Source organism: Antedon mediterranea, chromosome 4 (assembly GCF_964355755.1).
Source record: "Antedon mediterranea chromosome 4, ecAntMedi1.1, whole genome shotgun sequence".
NCBI lineage: Eukaryota > Metazoa > Echinodermata > Crinoidea > Comatulida > Antedonidae > Antedon > Antedon mediterranea.
In genome coordinates, this window is record NC_092673.1 from 31,248,159 (window position 1) to 31,268,777 (window position 20,619).

The window sequence follows — 20,619 nt, forward strand, 5'->3', positions numbered from 1 at the left end:
TTTTTACCCAATTTAATTTATAAACAAGAATTAAAAGCGCGTTATACACAACAGACAAATCATTATTGTACAGTTTCTGTGCAACAATTTATTATGACATTTGAATCAATTGAATTCATATTACAATTTTAAAAACAGGTGGCTTAAATTAAAATACAAATATACAAACAATTTTGAATATTAAAAAAAAATCTTTCAAAATACATTTCCTTGTCTTTTCAGTACAGGTGAACTATTTACATAACAGTTATGTGTTTTAAAGCTAAAACATACACATATTTAATATGTATATTAAAATAAAATATGAATGAATTCTCAATCGCAAATATTGGCTCATATTACCATTTCATTTCTCGGCAGTTTAGAGTCTCTGCTCCCACATTTAAAAATTAATCGTACAAACATTTTTTTCAGTTAAAAAAGTCAAATATCAAGGTAAATTTTTCTCTAATAACTGTAAATTTGTAAAAACACTTTTTCAAGCTATTTATAGGCTATGTATACAAAATATTGTAAAATACAAGTTTTAACTTAAAAGGGCCTCTTTTGCAGTTCCACATCATACCAAGATAAACTGAATAACTTTATAGAACTATTTATCCCATATAAACAAACAGCATCTCACCTCTAATAATATAAAAAAAATAAATGTTGTACCAAAACGTTGTGCCTCTTTTTCTTGTAGTTACAAGTTTACCCTATTACATTAAGGTGAATAATAATTGCATGACTATTACACAAATAATTTAAAGTACTAATTAAAACTATATTTATACAAATAAATGTAAACGTTTTGCCTCTTTTTAGTTACATGGTTTCCCTATTAATTTTCAATGTCATTACATCAAGGTGAATCACACATATAAAATTATTACACAAATAATTAAAGTGACTATTCATACAATATACAGTCAACTCTTCAAAAACTTTCAGAAAACCAGAAACTCCCCCAATACCAGACTTTTCTTGAGGTCAAAAGCCTCGTCCCAAATTCTTTTTTTACCATTAAAAACACATTTGGAATACCAGACTTTCCTGAAAACCATCAAACTGTATGTGAATGTGATGTGCTCATATGGACATGATGTCATATTACTACCATATTTGGGTATATCATTACCATATTTGGGCACATCACACATGTTTTTCAAACTAGTTTGATAGTGTAGACAGAGCTTTAGGCTATCTGAAGAATCAAAACCATGAGTATTGGGATAGTTGACTTATACAAAATAAATGTTGTACTGTGAACGTATAAGTAACAAGGTGAATAATGACTGCTATATACATATTATTACAAAGAAATACTTATTATAGAACTACCCATACCTTTTATAAATGTCCTACAGAACTTATGCCTCTTTTTTACAAGGTAACCCTAGTCAAAGGTGATTAATATTGCATTGTATATATTTACAAAACTATAACTCACATAACTATAACACTCTGTGTATGGAAGGACATTTGTATTAAAAATTTAAAATATTACTGTATTTGAGTAACTATTATCCCAAGCTCGGGTATAATATCACCCCACAATTTAGGCTATTTTTAGATACAATTGTCTAGTAACTTTTAATGAATGCAATTCAAGTATAACCCCACCCCATAATTTAGGCTATTTTCAGACACAAGTGCCTGGTAACTTTTAATGAATGCAATTCAAGTATAACCCCACCCCACAATTTAGGCTATTTTTAGATACAATTGCCTAGTAACATTTAATGAATGCAATTCAAGTATAACCCCACCCCATAATTTAGGCTATTTTCAGACACAAGTGCCTGGTAACTTTTAATGAATGCAATTCAAGTATAACCCCACCCCACAATTTAGGCTATTTTCAGACACAAGTGCCTGGTAACTTTTAATGAATGCAATTCAAGTATAACCCCACCCCATAATTTAGGCTATTTTCAGACACAAGTGCCTGGTAACTTTTAATGAATGCAATTCAAGTATAACCCCACCCCATAATTTAGGCTATTTTCAGACACAAGTGCCTGGTAACTTTTAATGAATGCAATTCAAGTATAACCCCACCCCACAATTTAGGCTATTTTCAGACACAAGTGCCTGGTAACTTTTAATGAATTCAATTCAAGTATAACCCCACCGCATAATTTTGGCTATTTTCAGACACAAGTGTCTAGTAACTTTTAATGAATGCAATTCAAGTATAACCCCACCCCATAATTTAGGCTATTTTCAGACACAAGTGTCTAGTAACTTTTAATGAATGCAATTCAAGTATAACCCAACCCATAATTTAGGATATTTTCAGACACAAGTGCCTGGTAACTTTTAATTCAAGTATAATCCCATCCCTGCTTTCCTCCAAAATGTTATACTCAAGACAAGACAAATTATTTACAAACTAACTATTTCCAGCCTCTTTTTGGTTTCTTCATTCAATGGTCATTATATAAACATTATACAAATATAATTATATAGACTGTATTATAATTAATAATATTATTATACAGGAGCATGTTTTGTTTCTTAACAGTTAATTTTGAGGTAGAATTCCATAACGAAAACACCAATATGATAAGAAATATTTTTCCTGTTTAGTTTTTAATGATTGTTAGCACACAAACTTTATTCTCTGATATTATCTGATTGGATAAAACCATCTTCATAATTATTTTAATTAAAACAAAAAGGAATTTAGAAATGGTCCTACAATCAAGAAATGGACTAACTACAGCATCTGGGTTCAAACCTGAATAAGGTACAATTTCTTATTTATCTTTTTTTACATACTTATCTTACAGTACATTTTTTCAAATAACAAATCTACCCTAATGTGGATAAAATATTAAAAACAATTTCAATTCTTCTTTAAATATATTATATTAAATCAAAACAATATTTAAACATAAAGTGCTATTCCTTTATAAACTTTATTGGACGGTCATATAATTACACATTATAGGTTTTGCACACATCTACTACTATTGTTATACCTACTGTAAATGAAATATTCTAACAATTCAACATTTTCATTAATATATTAAATTAAAACAATACTTAAAAATTATATTCCTCTTTTTATAAACTTATTTTATTAGCGTCGGATGTTTCAAATTTATTATCTTTTTTTTGGACGGTGGTAAATTTTTGGAGCACAATACAATATACATCTTCTAACTTTTATCATCTTCAAACTTATTTTTCTTGCCAACGATTTTCATCAGTTCTTTGCTCATGAAGTACGGTTTCTCGGCGGACCCGTCGTGTCTTTCTAAATCTTCAACTATAAGACACAAAAAGAAATTATATTATAAATTATATTATTATTATGACTGGAACACCAACAAAACTTATTGAACTGACATCAATAATTGTGTGATTAATTAATCCAATTACTCAAAATTAGTCCATATGTCATCTGACAACAGTACAATTGAAAAGCATAATCAGGGGAGCAAAAGAAAAGAACAAAATAGGGAGGAGTGCAGTGGCTGGTAATTGGCTGATGATTTTAATCAATTCAATGAATGAGTATTTAGCTTACAGTATAGGAGCGACAGCATATCTTTAAAATTTCAAAATCACAAAATACTAAGTTTCATCATCAAAAATACTTACGAAAACAGAGAAAGAGTGTGTCTACAGCCATGTCATAAACACCAAAGAAAATCTTGGCAACGAAAAAAGAACCAATTCCAATTATCTGAAACAAAACACGATTATTGTTTAGTTACCATTAAATACAAGTCACCATTTCATAATAGGAAATATAATTTGTTAATATACTGAAATAGAGATAGTACTAGTTGTCAATGAATAAAATTAAAATGCACTCTATTTTGCATGTTATACAGAACAATGAAGGGGTAGTATCGGTACTACAGCTCTGTCTACACTATCAAACAAGTTTGACAAAAAAAGTGTGATATGCCCAATTATGGTAGTGATATGCTCAAATATGGTAGTGATATGCTCAAATATGGTAGTGATATGACATCATCATGTCTATATATGGGCACATCATATTTTTTTGTTAAATAAAGTTTGATAGTATAGACAGAGCTTTAAATTAAAATTCAAGATGTCTACTTACTATGACTGGCGTCCAATAATAATTTAATTCTGGAACAGGCAGAACGTCTGATACCCAGGAGAGATTGTTTGTGAAATAGTAGAACGATCCGATGGACATTGCTGCCATGACCGTCAATATCCCAAAGGAAAGTAAGAAATCTGTAACCTTATTAATCACAGCAACTCTACAAAATAAAAATTCAGATTTAGTGTAAATCATTAAAATATAGTTGTGACTAGTTTTGACAAAGCTGACTAGTTTTGACAAGTTCTAGTTTTGACTAAGTTGACAAGTTGTGACTAGTTGACAAGTTGTGACTAGTTGACTAGATTTGACAAGTTGACTAGATTTGACAAGTTGACTAGATTTGACAAGTTGACTAGTTTTGACAAGTTATGACTAGTTGACTAGTTTTGACAAGTTGACTAGTTTTGACAAGTTTTGACTAGTTTTGACAAGTTGACTAGATTTGACAAGTTGACTAGTTTTGACAAGTTATGACTAGTTGACTAGTTTTGACAAGTTGACTAGTTTTGACAAGTTATGACTAGTTGACTAGTTTTGACAAGTTGACTAGTTTTGACAAGTTGTGACTAGTTGACTAGTTTTGACAAGTTGACTAGTTTTGAAAAGTTGACTAGTTTTGACCAAACCAGTTATTATCATTTGACTTGATTCAAAGAAATAAATTAATCAGTTGTTGTAAAATCTATGCTGTATAAACTATCTTTACCTCACAATATTCCTAAGAAGGAGAAAGAATGCATTCTTTGCTGAAGTACAAAAGTTCTTCCCATAGACAGCAATCTGTTGAAAATAATATGAAGAAAAGAATATGAAGAAAAGAATGTTTAATTATTGTGAGTTGGGTTAACGCTTTTAATGCACTTCTAAAATTCACTCATTCACTGTGAAAGTCAGACCTACTGTACCAAAACCATCACTGCTTCCCTCACTTCAATATAAATTTCTGTGCTAGAACTATCATAATGTATTATGTTTAAATATTATATTTGTACAGAAAGTAAACGAAAAATTACACTATACAAAATCTTACCAGAATATAAGCATTTTTGTTTAAGAATCTCATGAATTTTTCAAGGCACCAGAAACAGCACTTGAGGCATTTGATAAGGAATTTGACAAAGGCATTCTCATAGCCTTTCAGCTTGTGATCAATGTACTCCAACACGACCCTGATCATTTGGATGACTGCAATGATGAAAGATCCAAATGCTAACGACCCAAGATGGTATCTATACAGAAAAAATATTGTTTATTTCATCTATTGGCAAATGCACAAAATAAATTGAAACCGGATACTTTAACCATGTAACAGATGGAATACATTGCAATGTTTCTCATTAAGTTCTGTCTACACTATCAAACTTTATGTGACAAAAAAATGTGATGTGCTAATATATGGACACGATGATGTCAATTCACTACCATATTTGGGCACATCACACTTTTTTCGTCAAACTAGTTTGGTAGTTTAAACAGAGTTTATGAAGTTCATTTTCACAAACGCGCCATTTACTACAAGTAAAAACATGATTCTGAGAATGCACGAAATAATCTTTTTATGTGCCATCTGCATAAAACGAAATCTCCCTTTTGTCTGAGTGAACAATATTTCTCAGATATACTGTATCACCACGGCCACGGCTCAATTCTACCTTGAGAATCGTATTGATTTTATTCTTAATGTCAAAGATAATTTTAAAGATTTAAGGAACCCTCTACCGCATCATCACACACAAAACATATGCTAACAATTTTATATTTTCGGATTGAGGATAATGATTATGACTAAATAAAGGGCATTGACCTGGATTTTTTGAGAATAAGAATATTATTACAACGTTTAAGAGAGGCTTACAACTCTAGTTGAATGCTAAACTTACCTTATTGCTCTGTATAATGACTTAACAATTGGGAAGGCTGGTATGTCACTAGGCTTGGTGAAAGCCCAGTAGTAAGAAGCAAACGCACCAGCTAAGCAGACTTGGTCAAGTGCGGAGACAAACGCCAGCAGCCAAAACAAACCGAACAAATTGTAGATTTGCAGGTACAGATAGAAGTTGTCCAGGCCATAATGTTCAAACAAACACAAGGCTGTGGTGTTTGGATAGTCTGTCTCAAACGTCTAGAAAAAAAGACATCAATATTTCAACTGACTATAATTTGACAAATTGAGTTTAATATATTTTGTTTTAGGAAGCTATGTTAAAATTGAACTTAATGCATACCAAGGTGGTCACGTATTCACGTATTCAATTGAACACTAGTCAGGGCCGTAGCCACCAGTATGGTTGGTATAGGTTTCAACATGATCACTTTTTGACAGAGGCCATTGACAACCCAGTGGCTTGAACAGAGATTGTTCCTTTTTCTTGCAAAAACTGCACAAAAACCTTTATTTCTTGTGGCTACATCATTGCTAGTGGGTGGAGTGACAGTAGTGGCTTGTAATGGCCAATATGGGGTTGTGGAAACAAATTTTGGGATTGCAGGGGGATACAAAAAAAAACCACAGCTACACATAAAAAACAATTTGGAGAATCGCCTGTTCTATTCTATTTAATATATTAATTTTCTTAATTGTACAGTAGTTTAATTTGTTTAATTTTCTAGGGAGCTAAAGACAACTGTTTTTTTTCTGGACTTTTACTAGTGGTTGTGTTGAACTTTGACATTACTTACGTCCTTTGTACAGTCAGACCCATTTGTCAGGTTATAGGCATCATCATCCGGAACAGCAGCCGTGATGTAGGTGGCAGCACCAGCGCTTGCCAAGTATCTAACAAGTTGTCAAGGATACCAACTAAACACAGACACAATTCTAACAAACAATACATTTTTAATTATAACCATCTCAACTTATTTTTTTGAAGTTGTAAATAAATTAAAATTTTATTTTCTTGTTGTGAATAAAGGATACAAAGCAATAGCTGCCCATAAAGACAGAACGATCAACTGCAGAAGAAACGGAAACAATGGCCAAAATAACGTAGATAACATGTGAGTTATGGCTCTGAAATAAACAAAAAATTATGATAATTTACCAATATGTAAACAAACAATAGTTACCATCTAAATAAAAATTATGAATTTCATTAATATTTTTAACAATAGTTAATTAATATTATAATTATCAACAATAATTAATTAAAATTATGATTATTAACAATAATAAAATTAATTAAAATTATGGTTAACAATATTAATTAAAATTATGATTATTAACAATCATTATATTAATTAAAATTATGAATATTAAGAAAAATTATGTTAATTAAAATTTGATTATAACAAAAATTATGTTAATTAAAATTATGATTATTGGTAATAATTATGTTAATTACCAATAATATAATTAACTATTATTAAACATTTTATGACATAGAAGGAACAAATAAGATCAGGGTAAATATTAGATATGATATTACCTGCTAGCCTCCTTGATGAGTGCAATTGCAACCCGAATACGATTGCAGAGACACAGTGTCAGGAGCAACAAGATGACAAGGATTGCACAGAATGTAATACCTGGAAATAAACAAACAGGCATGCTTTAAACTATTGTTGTAGTTAGCTTTGCCCGCTGAAATGGTATACTGTGATGAGCTCTAGGTTATCCTTATATAAAGATGTAATGTGTTGTCTCCAAAAACATGAAAAATAAAGATTAATTAAAGCAGACTTCAGATAGGCTATTTTGTAGTTTTAATAAAGTTAATTACTTCCATAGAAAAAAAAATGTTTTCACTTATAAAATGACAAAATAAATGATTAAATTAACCTAAGCCAATTTGACTATTTTTTGCTTTAAATTACAGTTTTCAGGTAAATCATTTTCAATTTCTGGTTAAAGTGGATAACTATTATGCAAACTCCTATTATGTGACCTTAAAATGGCATATTCAACAAAAAAATTGTAAAAATAATTTTTTTTTCACGACAATAATACCAGGAATTTTTTGAAAATTTAGTTCCTTCAACTCTAATTAAAGGTGCTCCATTGTGCACTCTTCGTTTTTAATCATTTTTTAATCTATTTTATCACTTCTGTCTTTTGATATTATAATGTACTTTATATGTATTATTGATGTATAATCACATTTCAAGTTTATGACCAATAAAATAATCTTACAATGCATTAGATTGACAGGAATATAGAAAATAAATATTTAGAGTGAGAGCTAAAGAGTTCAAGATGGCATTATTAAAGATGTATGTCCCCCAAAAACATGAAAAATGAAGATTGAATAAATCAGACTTTGAATAGGTTATTTTGTAGTTTTAATAAAGTTATAATCACTTCTGTAGAAAAAAAAAAGAGAAAAACAAATAATATTTTAATGTTTAAAATGACAGAATAAACGGTTAAATTCAACCAAAGATCATTGGCTGGCAGCCAATTTGACCATTTTTTGCTTTAAAATTACAGTTTTTTCAGGTAAATACATTTTTTTCGATCCAATTTTTGGTCAAAGTGGATAACTTTTATGTAAAATGGCATATTAAAAAAAATTGTTAAGAATTATTTTTTCAGGGGGACAATACATCTTTAAATGGGGTGGCAGACTAAGAAAACCAAAGTGGTAAGATTTAGTAGGCCTACTGGAAGGCTTACAAAGTCTCCTTAGGTAAGAATGCTTAGATGGAAATTAAGTAGGGCTGAAGACCTTAAAAATCCACTTACCAAATGCAAGCCAGGTTTTCTGTAAGCGCAGGTAGCTGTTCAAATCAGTAGTAAATGCCACGGCCGCATCAGATCCTTCAATGTTTTCGAGTTCATAATACTGCTTCCAACAGTAATAAATACCTTTGACAAAATAATTTAAAACGAATATTTACAGACGAAACAAACAGGTGAGGTTTTACGTAGTGATGTTATGCGTGATTGAAACGATTTTCACAATTTCAAATCGTTCAAATTGCGCATCACACTGACCACGCTTTAGAATTACAAAGATAAATTGTGGGGTTTTTTTGTCATTTAATTTAAATGTTATAAAATGGATAAAAATACTTACCCCATCCCAGTAGCGCGAACGTGCCAAATATCATAACCCATACAATGATGCCCGCAAACCAACGCATCAGAATTATGTACAACAAGGCGACAAGCATTGAGACACCCATGAACCTAGTATAGAAAATATATCACATGATAAAATATTTATGAAAAAGTAGTAGCCCATACCATATGTTTAATATAACTTATATTAACACAGCGAGAGTGACCGAATGGTTAAGATAGTGGAACCGTAATTATGTTGCCATAACGTTGGTAATGTTTCGAGGCCCACTCGCTCCATGGTTCTGGTGGTAGAACAAGTCTAAACCGTAGGTCCAGTGTACACATCTAGCTCATGTGCACCTTAAACAACCTAGTACATCTTTCGAGATGAGTAGGAGGTGTACTAGTCCACACACACAGCCACTGTCACAACACTGTACAATTTGGACTGAACCGTTTTAGAGGTGTTTACCACCTGTTAGTCCAATCCTTCACTAATGTTCATCAATGTGAGAAGTTGAATAAAAAAAATTATTTACGTTAATATAAGCCACCATGAACCCACTACATCTTCATATATTACAGACGCTGTTGACTGAAGCTCTAGGAAGTACTTAGCAGCCCTAAAAAATAGTATAACAAAATACCATATATTAATTTTCAATGAATAGAAGGTATGTAGGGCTATCCTTGCCAAAATTAAAACAAGAACCAAAATTATGTTAACTTACGTGCCAAATAGATCAGCAACATTGCTCGACGTAATGTTAGAGTTTGTTGGCGTCTTTAGCGTACCATTAACACTATCCAACACGCTACCGATTGATGAGACGGCTTCCAGTAGGATTGTGGGTAAGCAACGGTCGGCAACTGATGAGCAAATTTTAGATTATGAAATTTATTATGATTTTCTTCAGTGCATTTCTTTTCTTTTTTATTTGTGTTAAGGCTCGCCCAACACAAGATGTCACAAACATCTTCCAGGGCTTTTGCCTTCATTTTCTGATATAATACTTTATAATTCTGTACAATCCTGTTTCTTGTTTTCCTACTGTATGTATTCAGATCTTGTAAATAAATGTCTATTGAATTGAATTGAATTGAATTGAATTGAACTGTAGTTGAAAATTAAAATTTATTTTATATCTAAATTTATGTCTACAGTCTGATGTTTATGTGAAATCTAAAATAAATAATATAAATAATAATAATAATAAAGTAAAAGAGCCAGAAAGAAGTTTATGATGTTTATGTTAAATCTAAAAGCAATTTACTGAAAAAATGCTGTGGTTATCAGTGGAGATATTGTACAAATAAACAAAGCATAAATTAATAATATAAATAATAATAATAATAAAGTAAAAGAGCCAGAAAGAAGTTTATGATGTTTATGTGAAATCTAAAATAAATAATATAAATAATAATAATAATAAAGTAAAAGAGCCAGAAAGAAGTTTATGATGTTTATGTTAAATCTAAAAGCAATTTACTGAAAAAATGCTGTGGTTATCAGTGGAGATAATGTACAAATAAACAAAGCATAAATTAATAATATAAATAATAATAATAATAAAGTAAAAGAGCCAGAAAGAAGTTTATGATGTTTATGTGAAATCTAAAATAAATAATATAAATAATAATAATAATAAAGTAAAAGAGCCAGAAAGAAGTTTATGATGTTTATGTTAAATCTAAAAGCAATTTACTGAAAAAATGCTGTGGTTATCAGTGGAGATATTGTACAAATAAACAAAGCATAAATTAATAATATAAATAATAATAATAATAATAAAGTAACAGAGCCAGAAAGAAGTTTATGATGTTTATGTTAAATCTAAAAGCAATTTACTGAAAAAATGCTGTGGTTATCAGTGGAGATAATGTACAAATAAACAAAGCATAAATTAATAATATAAATAATAATAATAATAAAGTAAAAGAGCCAGAAAGAAGTTTATGATGTTTATGTTAAATCTAAAAGCAATTTACTGAAAAAATGCTGTGGTTATCAGTGGAGATATTGTACAAATAAACAAAGCATAAATTAATAATATAAATAATAATAATAATAATAATAAAGTAAAAGAGCCAGAAAGAAGTTTATGATGTTTATGTTAAATCTAAAAGCAATTTACTGAAAAAATGCTGTGGTTATCAGTGGAGATATTGTACAAATAAACAAAGCATAAATTAATAATATAAATAATAATAATAATAATAATAAAGTAAAAGAGCCAGAAAGAAGTTTATGATGTTTATGTTAAATCTAAAAGCAATTTACTGAAAAAATGCTGTGGTTATCAGTGGAGATATTGTACAAATAAACAAAGCATAAATTAATAATATAAATAATAATAATAATAATAAAGTAACAGAGCCAGAAAGAAGTTTATGATGTTTATGTTATAAATATGCAAAATTAACACTTACAATTTGAACTCTCGAGGTAATAGGGGGCGCACTTCTCATCATCCAACATCCGAAGTAAACCCTCTAGTCCTTGCTAAATATGAAAAATTTAAATTAAAAAGTTAATAATTTTAATACACAACATTAAACGAAAATTGATTTACCCCTCAGAACCCTAAGGATCTAAATCCCCTTTGGAATCTTTGGCTATCCCCGGTACCATACAAAATGATTACGGTTTTTGTTTCGTTGTATCCATTTTTCATGTGTGGTATGATATCGAAATAAATCAAATCTTAATCAGCATTCTCACAATGCTGCAGTAGTGACTCAATTGTATACTTACATAAGAACCACTGACAAATTCCGTCTGAGGATCAAATTCATATTCGCAATAAAATTTATCCCATTCTACATTGCTGCCATCGGAACTCAGAGCGCCATTCAACAGTTGAGTATATGGTGAGAACGTCTCAGTTGGACACTCCCTCACACAAATCTATAAACAAAAATTTCAACAATCTTGTTAATGATGTACTGTCACCTAAAAATATGTAAAATGAAGATTATTTAAATCAGACTTTGAATATAGGTTATTTTGTAGTTTTAATCACTTTCCATAGAATAAAAATATTTTTATTTTTATTTATTTCCAAACCCAACCAACAGCAAAATAAATTCGCCAATAACAGGAGGGTAAACACAAAACGGATACAAATACATGAACAATGCCAATAAAATATAATGTTTTCACTTATAAATAAATGGTTAAATCCAACCCAAAAGCGATTGGTTTTGCTTTAAATTATAGATTTTCAGGTAAATAACATTTCTTCCAATTAAATCCAATTTTTTTAAACTATTATGTGACATCAAAAAGGCAGATTCAACAAACATTTTTTTAAGAATTATTTTTTATTATAGGGGACAATAATCATTAAATAGAATAAAATTCAGTCCTGAGCCATCACTTCCCATTAGTGGATTTTTTTTTTCTTAGCATTTAAAACATTATAAATAAATTTGTAGTCAAATTCAATAGAGTTGACTTTATTAAGCCTATACTGACTTATCTCAAATTATAATAATAATGAATAATGTGATGTGGATATCAATCCAATATATACTGGATTTTGTTTTAATAAACCGACCCACGCATTGTGTTGTGTACTAATTTATAACCTGACCTATCTTTTTCTTATTTGCTCCCACTATATATGTATACTGTACAATTAATGAAATATTTTAATAATAATTAAGAAATCATCTAATAATGCAAAAACAAAAATAAAATTATGAATTTAAAAACATAGAAAGAAAATCCAAACAAGGATTTTTAAATTATAAATGAATAAAGTGTAACATTTTAATTTATTAAAGAACAACGCTGTGTAATATATTCATTAAACTGCTTTACCACACAATCCAATAATTAATGTTTTATTACAACATTTATATAAACTGATTGTCATGACAACCACATAATAGATTACTGCAATCAACAAACGTATCGATTGTTACAATTTTTTGTGCGAGTGGGTTGGTTTGTGTGTACTATATGTAGAAGAAATCTTATTAATAACACTGTATGGAAATTAGTAATTCTTAAAAGTAATAATTATCGTATTTATTATTATTATTAATAATAATAAGACAATATTACAAATATAGATCTTTTGAAAAATATACAAATTGACTACTATACTCAGTATTTGGAATTATGAATAATATAGCAAGTGGACACTCAATGCATTATTTTGTTACGCACTAACAGGGAACACGATACATTTAAATACACACTGATCCTATTAGGTATCCATTGTTATGGATTAGTAACCATGGTAACGATAGTAACAGTCTATTCATAACTCATAGCAACACTATACACTAAAGTGTAATCAAAATTATTACCCGAATAAAGGCAATCATGTTTTTGACAAGTTAAGAGTCTTCCTATAAAGAAAGCATTAAATTTATTTTATTTCATTTTTTTTTATTGTAAATAACTTTTTATCATTGTCTAAAATCAATTGTATTATTTTACGAGTAGTCCTGTGAGGTATACCTCAATTATTTATATTATAAACTGAAACTGAAATTTAAGTATTTTTTTGCTTTAATTAAATTACATTTTTTTCAGGTAAATCATTTTTTTTCCAACCTAGTTTTTGGTCAAAGTGAATAACTATTACGTGACAATAAAATGGCATATCCAACAAAAAAAATGTGAAAAAAAATTGTTAGGGGACAATCTTTAAATACTATTTAAAATGAAAATTGATTGTGTTTAGTGTTATTAAAGTATTATCGTGAATTTGAATGTACTATACAAAATAAAATACATTATATTTATTTACATTTTTCCTATGGAACGGACCGGACCTTCTTGTATAAGGTACTGTAGACAATTACAAACACCCTGGCTTTGTTAGTTGTTTGCGATAGCTCACCATAGCTACCATTTACACTAATTACCCTATGTGACGTGAGTGCATTGTGTTTGGCTTTCAACTATTGATCCTGAGAATAATAAGACTTGAAGTAGCTATACAAGGGCTGGGCTGTGATGTCAATGTCGTACTACTCATTGTAAATGTATAAAAGGCTTCCTTGAAAAGCTATTAAAGTATGGAAGGCTGTTTAAGTCAAATTAATGTTGTAATGATGGTGTACTATTACTAAATTAGTCCTATTTTTTGTATGAATTAGTTTTTTAATACAGTCTATGGAAGGCTGTTTAAGTCAAATTAATGTTACTAGATGGCACGCTCGCTTCGCTCGCGTACCATCTAGGGGTGCTCACAGATGGTTCTCGAATACAGTAGAATCCACGGACGGGGACTTTTTTGGGACACTAAACAAAAACGGAAGTGTCCCCCTAATTGGGGTATTCAGAAATAGAGACAACAAAACCAATACTGGATTCCATAAAGGACAATTAATTTATGTGGATTAAAGAAATTAGGGAGAAATGGAAATGTATGTACGGGAATTGGGCGACACGTGGTGGTGGTGATGGAACCACAGTAATAAAGTTGATTGTATTTATATATTATAAGAACCAAACTAAATAAATAGACCTAGACATTCTGCGAAATGAAAATCGGAAATGCAAGCTCCTATTCAGTGAAAAATTAAACTGTAGTCTACCTAAATATTTAGGGCAAATCATCGGTTGTGGTGTTGAAATTCCTGTAAACATTTGTGTGAACCAAACTGGGTCGAATTTCTGTCATGAGTACTGATTTGTTGGCCTGTGATTTATGACGCCTAAGGGATCTATCTAGACTTATTTTTTAGAATAATGTACGTACCTGTCAGATACAATTGTCTTGTGTCGTATAATAAATAAGTACTGTAATAGTTACTGAAGTTACTATTACAATCTCGTCAATGAAAACACGAAAATGTATATGCACTTACTTATGAAAACGTATACAGCATTATACTCAGTTATTGAAACAGTAGGTTTAAAAGTTTCGTTTGTCTGTAAAATGATGTAATCAAGCTGTTTACATGAGTCTTAATTTATAAGCACATCAATAATAAAATAGTTTATCTATCCTGTAATTGGCGAGATTATGGTCGCTGTTGAATGAAATAAAGCCAATCGGTATCATATTTGTACAGAAACGTTTTCGCGGCCGAAGGGTGTAACCTAAATTCGTTGTATTATCGTCAAGAACTAACTGTAACTAAACTTACATAGAAAGTAGGGTATCATAAATTTGGCCTTAGCACTCGGGGGAGTGGCTAAGATGAAGTCCGTGGGACTACTAAATATAAATTGTAATGAACCTCGAGGGACATAAATAGGAATATTTCATGTTTCATTATCAATGTATAATAAATGGAAACTGTTTACCGATTCAAATAATAGAAATTGGTTTTTAACATTTTCCGAACCTATTGCAAGTTTATTCTCAAAGGGCCCATATATTTACCTACCGTATGTGTTAAACCAAGGGCTCATAAATTTACCTACAGTACTTGTGTTAAACCAAACTCTGGCAGACTGAGAGATTGGGATGTTCCATTCATCGCAAATCAATACATTTGTATAATCGTATATTAAATCTATCAAAATAGTATTTTTTAAAGAAAATCGGCCTGTCTTCAACATTATGATGGTGTACTCTAGCAATCTATCAAAATAGTATTTTTTAAAGAAAATCGGCCTGTCTTCAACATTATGATGGTGTACTCTAGCTGTTCAACCGGTTTTCAGCTATTAAAAACAATTATCGTAGGAGGAGATAGGAAAATGCGAAGCCTCCTCGCTATGTAACATTAGGGTTGAGGGATGGGAAAGCGGATAGGTACAAAGAGGAACAATTTTTTAATATATTCTTTATCCACTGAGTAACGAAACATTTTGTTCATGTTTTATAGGCCTATAAATAATATACCTCTAAATACAGTAGGCCTAAAACATTTGCGATTTAATACTTTGTTAAAACTGTCACTGTCATAATCAATTGAAATATTAAAGTACATGTCACGATACACCACTACGACGTTTATATTTTTGGTAATTATTAATTAATACAAACGTTGAGAAGGAACTGTCAGTATAAAGTTTATTTGTATATCTAACAGTAGAGCCTATCCACAGTCTCAGTAATAAAGTTTATTTGTATATATTTTTATATTACATCTAACAGTACGAACATTCACAGTAAGAAATGTTCGATTCAAATGAAAAATAGTTAATAGGTATTTACAGTATTGTCAAAGTATTGCAAGTTTATTCTCAAAGGGCCCATATATTTACCTACCGTATGTGTTCAAGGGCTCATAAATTTACCTACAGTACTTGTGTTAAACCAAACTCTGGCAGACTGAGAGATTGGGATGTTCCATTCATCGCAAATCAATACATTTGTATAATCGTATATTAAATCTATCAAAATAGTATTTTTTAAAGAAAATCGGCCTGTCTTCAACATTATGATGGTGTACTCTAGCTGTTCAACCGGTTTTCAGCTATTAAAAACAATTATCGTAGGAGGAGATAGAAAAATGCGAAGCCTCCTCGCATTTTTTTGGCGGGTATTTTTCAAGACGGACATCCATTAGACAGTGTATACCACGATCGGAAAACACCCCTATTTGGGGCAAATCGTTTAACCTAAATTCGTTTTAATCGTCAATAACTAATTATTTAACTCAATTTAATTAGTAAACAGGGTTACATCAGGCGGTTAAAATCAGTACCGAAAGTACGAACCAACTTTACATACCATCGAGTGAAAATTCTAGAAGTAAGGCGCGATTTACCGAATTTTGCCCTTACGTAAATTTATATATAGATAATGATGGTGTACTATTACTAAATTAGTCCTATGTCCTTTATGAATTAGTTTTAGGTTTTTTAATACAGTCTATGGAAGGCTGGTTAAGTCAAATTAAATATCATGATGGTGTTGGTGGAATATTCGTAAAATTAGTTTTTAATTTAAAGTCTACAGTATGGAAGGCTGACTAAGACAAATGCCATAATGACAGTGTACTATCCTGAATCAGTCATTTACATTATTGGTTAGGTTTTCTGAATCTAAATATCTACTTTTTCTATGAGCCTATATAATAAGTCAAATTAAATATCATAATGATGAAATCATATCCTATGTATTTGTTTATTTTTTATTAAGTGATAGAAGGTTGGTCGAGGTAAATGTCATCCACTAGAAAGAACAAAGAACGAGAATTATCCACGGTACAGTAATAATTAATGTGTTTATTTCTGGTTTCCCAGAACACATAATCATTTTTTTAACTGTGTGTGGGGCTGAAATAAGGTGGGACACTGGAAAAGAGGTGGGATCAGAGATGGTCCCTAAATAGAAACATAATTAGGAATTTTCCTTACCTGTGTTGTGGGACATTGGAACTGAAATGAGGTGTGGCCACACATGGTCCATAGTTAGAAACATAATTAGGAATTTTCTTTACCTGTGTTGTGGGACATTGGAACTGAAATGAGGTGTGGCCACACATGGTCCCTAGTTAGAAACATAAACAGGAATTTTCTTTACCTGTGTTGTGGGACATTGGAACTGAAACGTGGCGCTACCACTTGCACACTGCAACATGTCAAAGAAAAATAAATACGGCTTGTCACTGCAAAAAAAAATGTTAAAATAGTTTTAATTCAAAGATTATCTAATAGATGCAGAAAAGAAATGGTAAATTCATTACATTTAAGAAATTACATCAGAAACAATACGAAAAAAGTCATTGAGATTGTCCAAAACAAAACATGATTTTGGATTATTATTTTTAAGAAAAAACTTTCTTCTTCTTAAATTCCAAATATGAAGAAGGTAATACATCCTAACCACACAGCATCATACAAATTATAGGGCTCAATCAATGATTAGTATGTTACAATTATTAGTAATATAGTAAGTTCGAGTCTCATCATGAAATTGGAAAAAAAATTATTATTAGAACAATATTTTCTTTTTGCAAAGAGGTTTTAGGTTTTTGTTTCCGTGAATTTGCTAAGTTCTCATCTAAGTCTCATCATGAAAACTTAATTAGAAAAACAATTATTATTCTTAGGTTTTAGGTGTTTGTCTCTGTGCGTGGTGTTGATCGTATTGTAAGTAAAATAACAAGAATTTTCATCACTTACCTAACATCCCCAGTGTATCCACATATTTGACCTTTGGAATCTGTGGGGTACACGAGTTTGCGTGGGTCACCATCACTCCATCCTACAGTGCAAAAAAGTTATTTATCATTCCATGAAAGAAATATCCACTAAAAAAAAAGCCTATTAAAGAATATTCATGATATTGATTTTTTCCTCTGGAATTATATCTATACTCTCGAAAATGATTTATGTTGTTTTTTTTTCCTTTTTTATAAACCATACACATAACAAAATTTATTAAGTCTATTTTTTATGGTTCACCAAAAAGAAAAAAGCACAAACATATGTCTAGCTATTATATACTGTTTCAAATAATTGATGGTGTTGTTTTGTACACTTATGCTATACAATGCTATCTTGGAGTTGTTATTATTATACAGTATACAGTACACTCGAAATCTTGTTAAATACTGATAATACTATTTACTTATCAAACACAGAACTCTACTAACTGTGTAAAGTATTTAGCAATGTTTCCTACTTTAAATACTACAATAAAACAAAATGTCCCATTAGTAGTGTGTTCTCTGAATTTAAAGGGTTGGTAATAATTCACATCACATCACTTACAACATATGTTATACAGTATGATGTGACATCATTTTTTCTTAATTTTATTGTCCAGTTTATTCTGTTTTTGTAATTTTATATTGTTATTATATATATTATATATTTATATTGTTTCAAGATGCACCAACTTCTGTGTATGTATGTATTTTATACCCCTCATTTGATTTAAAGGTAAGTTTCCCTTTAAAATGGATTTTAGTTAGTTAATGTGATGGAAAAGACAATATAGGCAATATCTTATCAATTCAAATCACAAAATAATTAAGAAATGTTAATTACAAATAACAAGGGCAATACTTTGTGATTACTAATTTACTTATTTATTACTGGTATTAGTATTTTAGTTAGTTAATGTGATAGAAAAGACAATAAAAGGTAGGCAATAGGCCAATAATGACAATAGGCACTTAATGTGTGACGTACTCACTGGCCTACTGTATACAAATGTTATAATCACCGTCACAATCAATACAGTTCCTTGACACTGACTTGCTATCAAGGTTGATCTAATCACGTTCTTATTTAGTTCAGCAACATTCAGGCTCGTCAATTAAGATGTAGACGAAATACTAATTTTTTATACTTACCAATATATCCAGTTATAAACATTCCAACAATAAACGCTACAAAAATAATACAACAGATAACATCTGTACAGCTCCTAAAAACAATAAAATACAGAAAAAACATTGGTTAAAAATACGGAATAACTATGTTATGTTAATTCAATATTATAACGTTACATTCAATAATTGTACATACCTGTTCTGAATTGGTCCTTTAAAATTTGGATCATACTTTGTTGGTTTCCCTAAAATGAAAACAAAAATATGAAAGAATTAGTAGGGCCTACATTTATAAATAATTCTGTTGTAGGCCTACTTCTATTTCTATATAATTAATATCTCTTCCGATCATAAAAAACAAATATCAATATCTCATCATTATCATTAATGCTTCAAACTTATTATTTAAATGCATGCATTGTCTAAGCCTGATAAAATAAAATAACAATAGGTAGTGCATAATAATTGTACACTTTCTAGGCCCAGTTTGTCAAAAACAAAGCAGATGGTCATTGGTTATCAGTGAAGAAATCAAACCACCGTCTTCCCATGGTTTGCCTTCTTTTGTTGGCCTAGCCTTTCCTACAAAAACCACCTGCACTTGTTGGTTCATTCATAATATATACTTACCAAATTTGCTGTTATTATTATCTTCATCATCAACTTTATTAGATCCCATACTTGATTATCGTTAACTTTAAATGCAATACTACCTTTTAAGAGTAAATATCTAGGCTTATTAATATTTTCAGCAAGCTAAATGAAACGCATTTTCAATAGGCCTAGAGTGGTATCGTCCATTTACTCTACTGTTTGTTGATACGTTGTTAAGTTTATAAACTTAGAATAATATAGAGGGCGCTAAATCAAAATGATAGGTACTCTAATTTTACATCGCGTAAATAAAAATAGGAAATTTAAATTTGATCAAACTAGATTTAAATGGCATGTCGCAACATTAACTTTTTTTTTAAAGGTTTGTTAAATTAGGCCTAACGGAATCAAAATCAAATCTACTTATAAAACAAGACCCTGTGTATATTTGGTACCTCTGGGTCTAATTTACGTACCCCGCCTATTTCTCGTCTTCAATTTGCTTAAAAGGTACGTATATACGGTATTGTCCCCCTGAAAAAATAATGTGTTTAAAATGTTTTGTTGAATATGCCATGTTATGTCACATATTAGGTATCCACTTTAATCAAAAATTGGATCGAATTTGGTTGAATTTATTTATTTTGCCATTTAAATTAAAAGAGAAAACATTATTTTGTTGTTTTATCGAAGTGATTAACTTTATTGTGAAATGGCCTATTCAAAGTTTTAATTAATC

The 20,619-nt window shown here is 30.2% G+C and overlaps 1 protein-coding gene across 1 annotated transcript; it reads right to left on the reverse strand.

Moving 5' to 3' along the window:
• Positions 1–82: 82 nt before the first annotated feature.
• Positions 83–20,060, reverse strand: LOC140047286 (choline transporter-like protein 2). Its single transcript, XM_072092206.1, has 20 exons — positions 19,917–20,060; positions 19,483–19,531; positions 19,308–19,381; positions 18,130–18,211; positions 17,528–17,612; positions 11,836–11,988; positions 11,511–11,583; positions 9,812–9,950; positions 9,620–9,703; positions 9,094–9,206; positions 8,760–8,882; positions 7,504–7,603; positions 6,996–7,088; positions 6,758–6,854; positions 5,959–6,200; positions 5,109–5,307; positions 4,785–4,858; positions 4,070–4,235; positions 3,595–3,679; positions 83–3,259 (listed from the first exon to the last, which is right to left on the reverse strand). The coding sequence occupies exons 1-20, from the start codon at positions 19,963–19,965 to the stop codon at positions 3,150–3,152; spliced, it is 2,190 nt and encodes a 729-aa protein (XP_071948307.1). The 5' UTR covers positions 19,966–20,060; the 3' UTR covers positions 83–3,149.
• Positions 20,061–20,619: the final 559 nt, after the last annotated feature.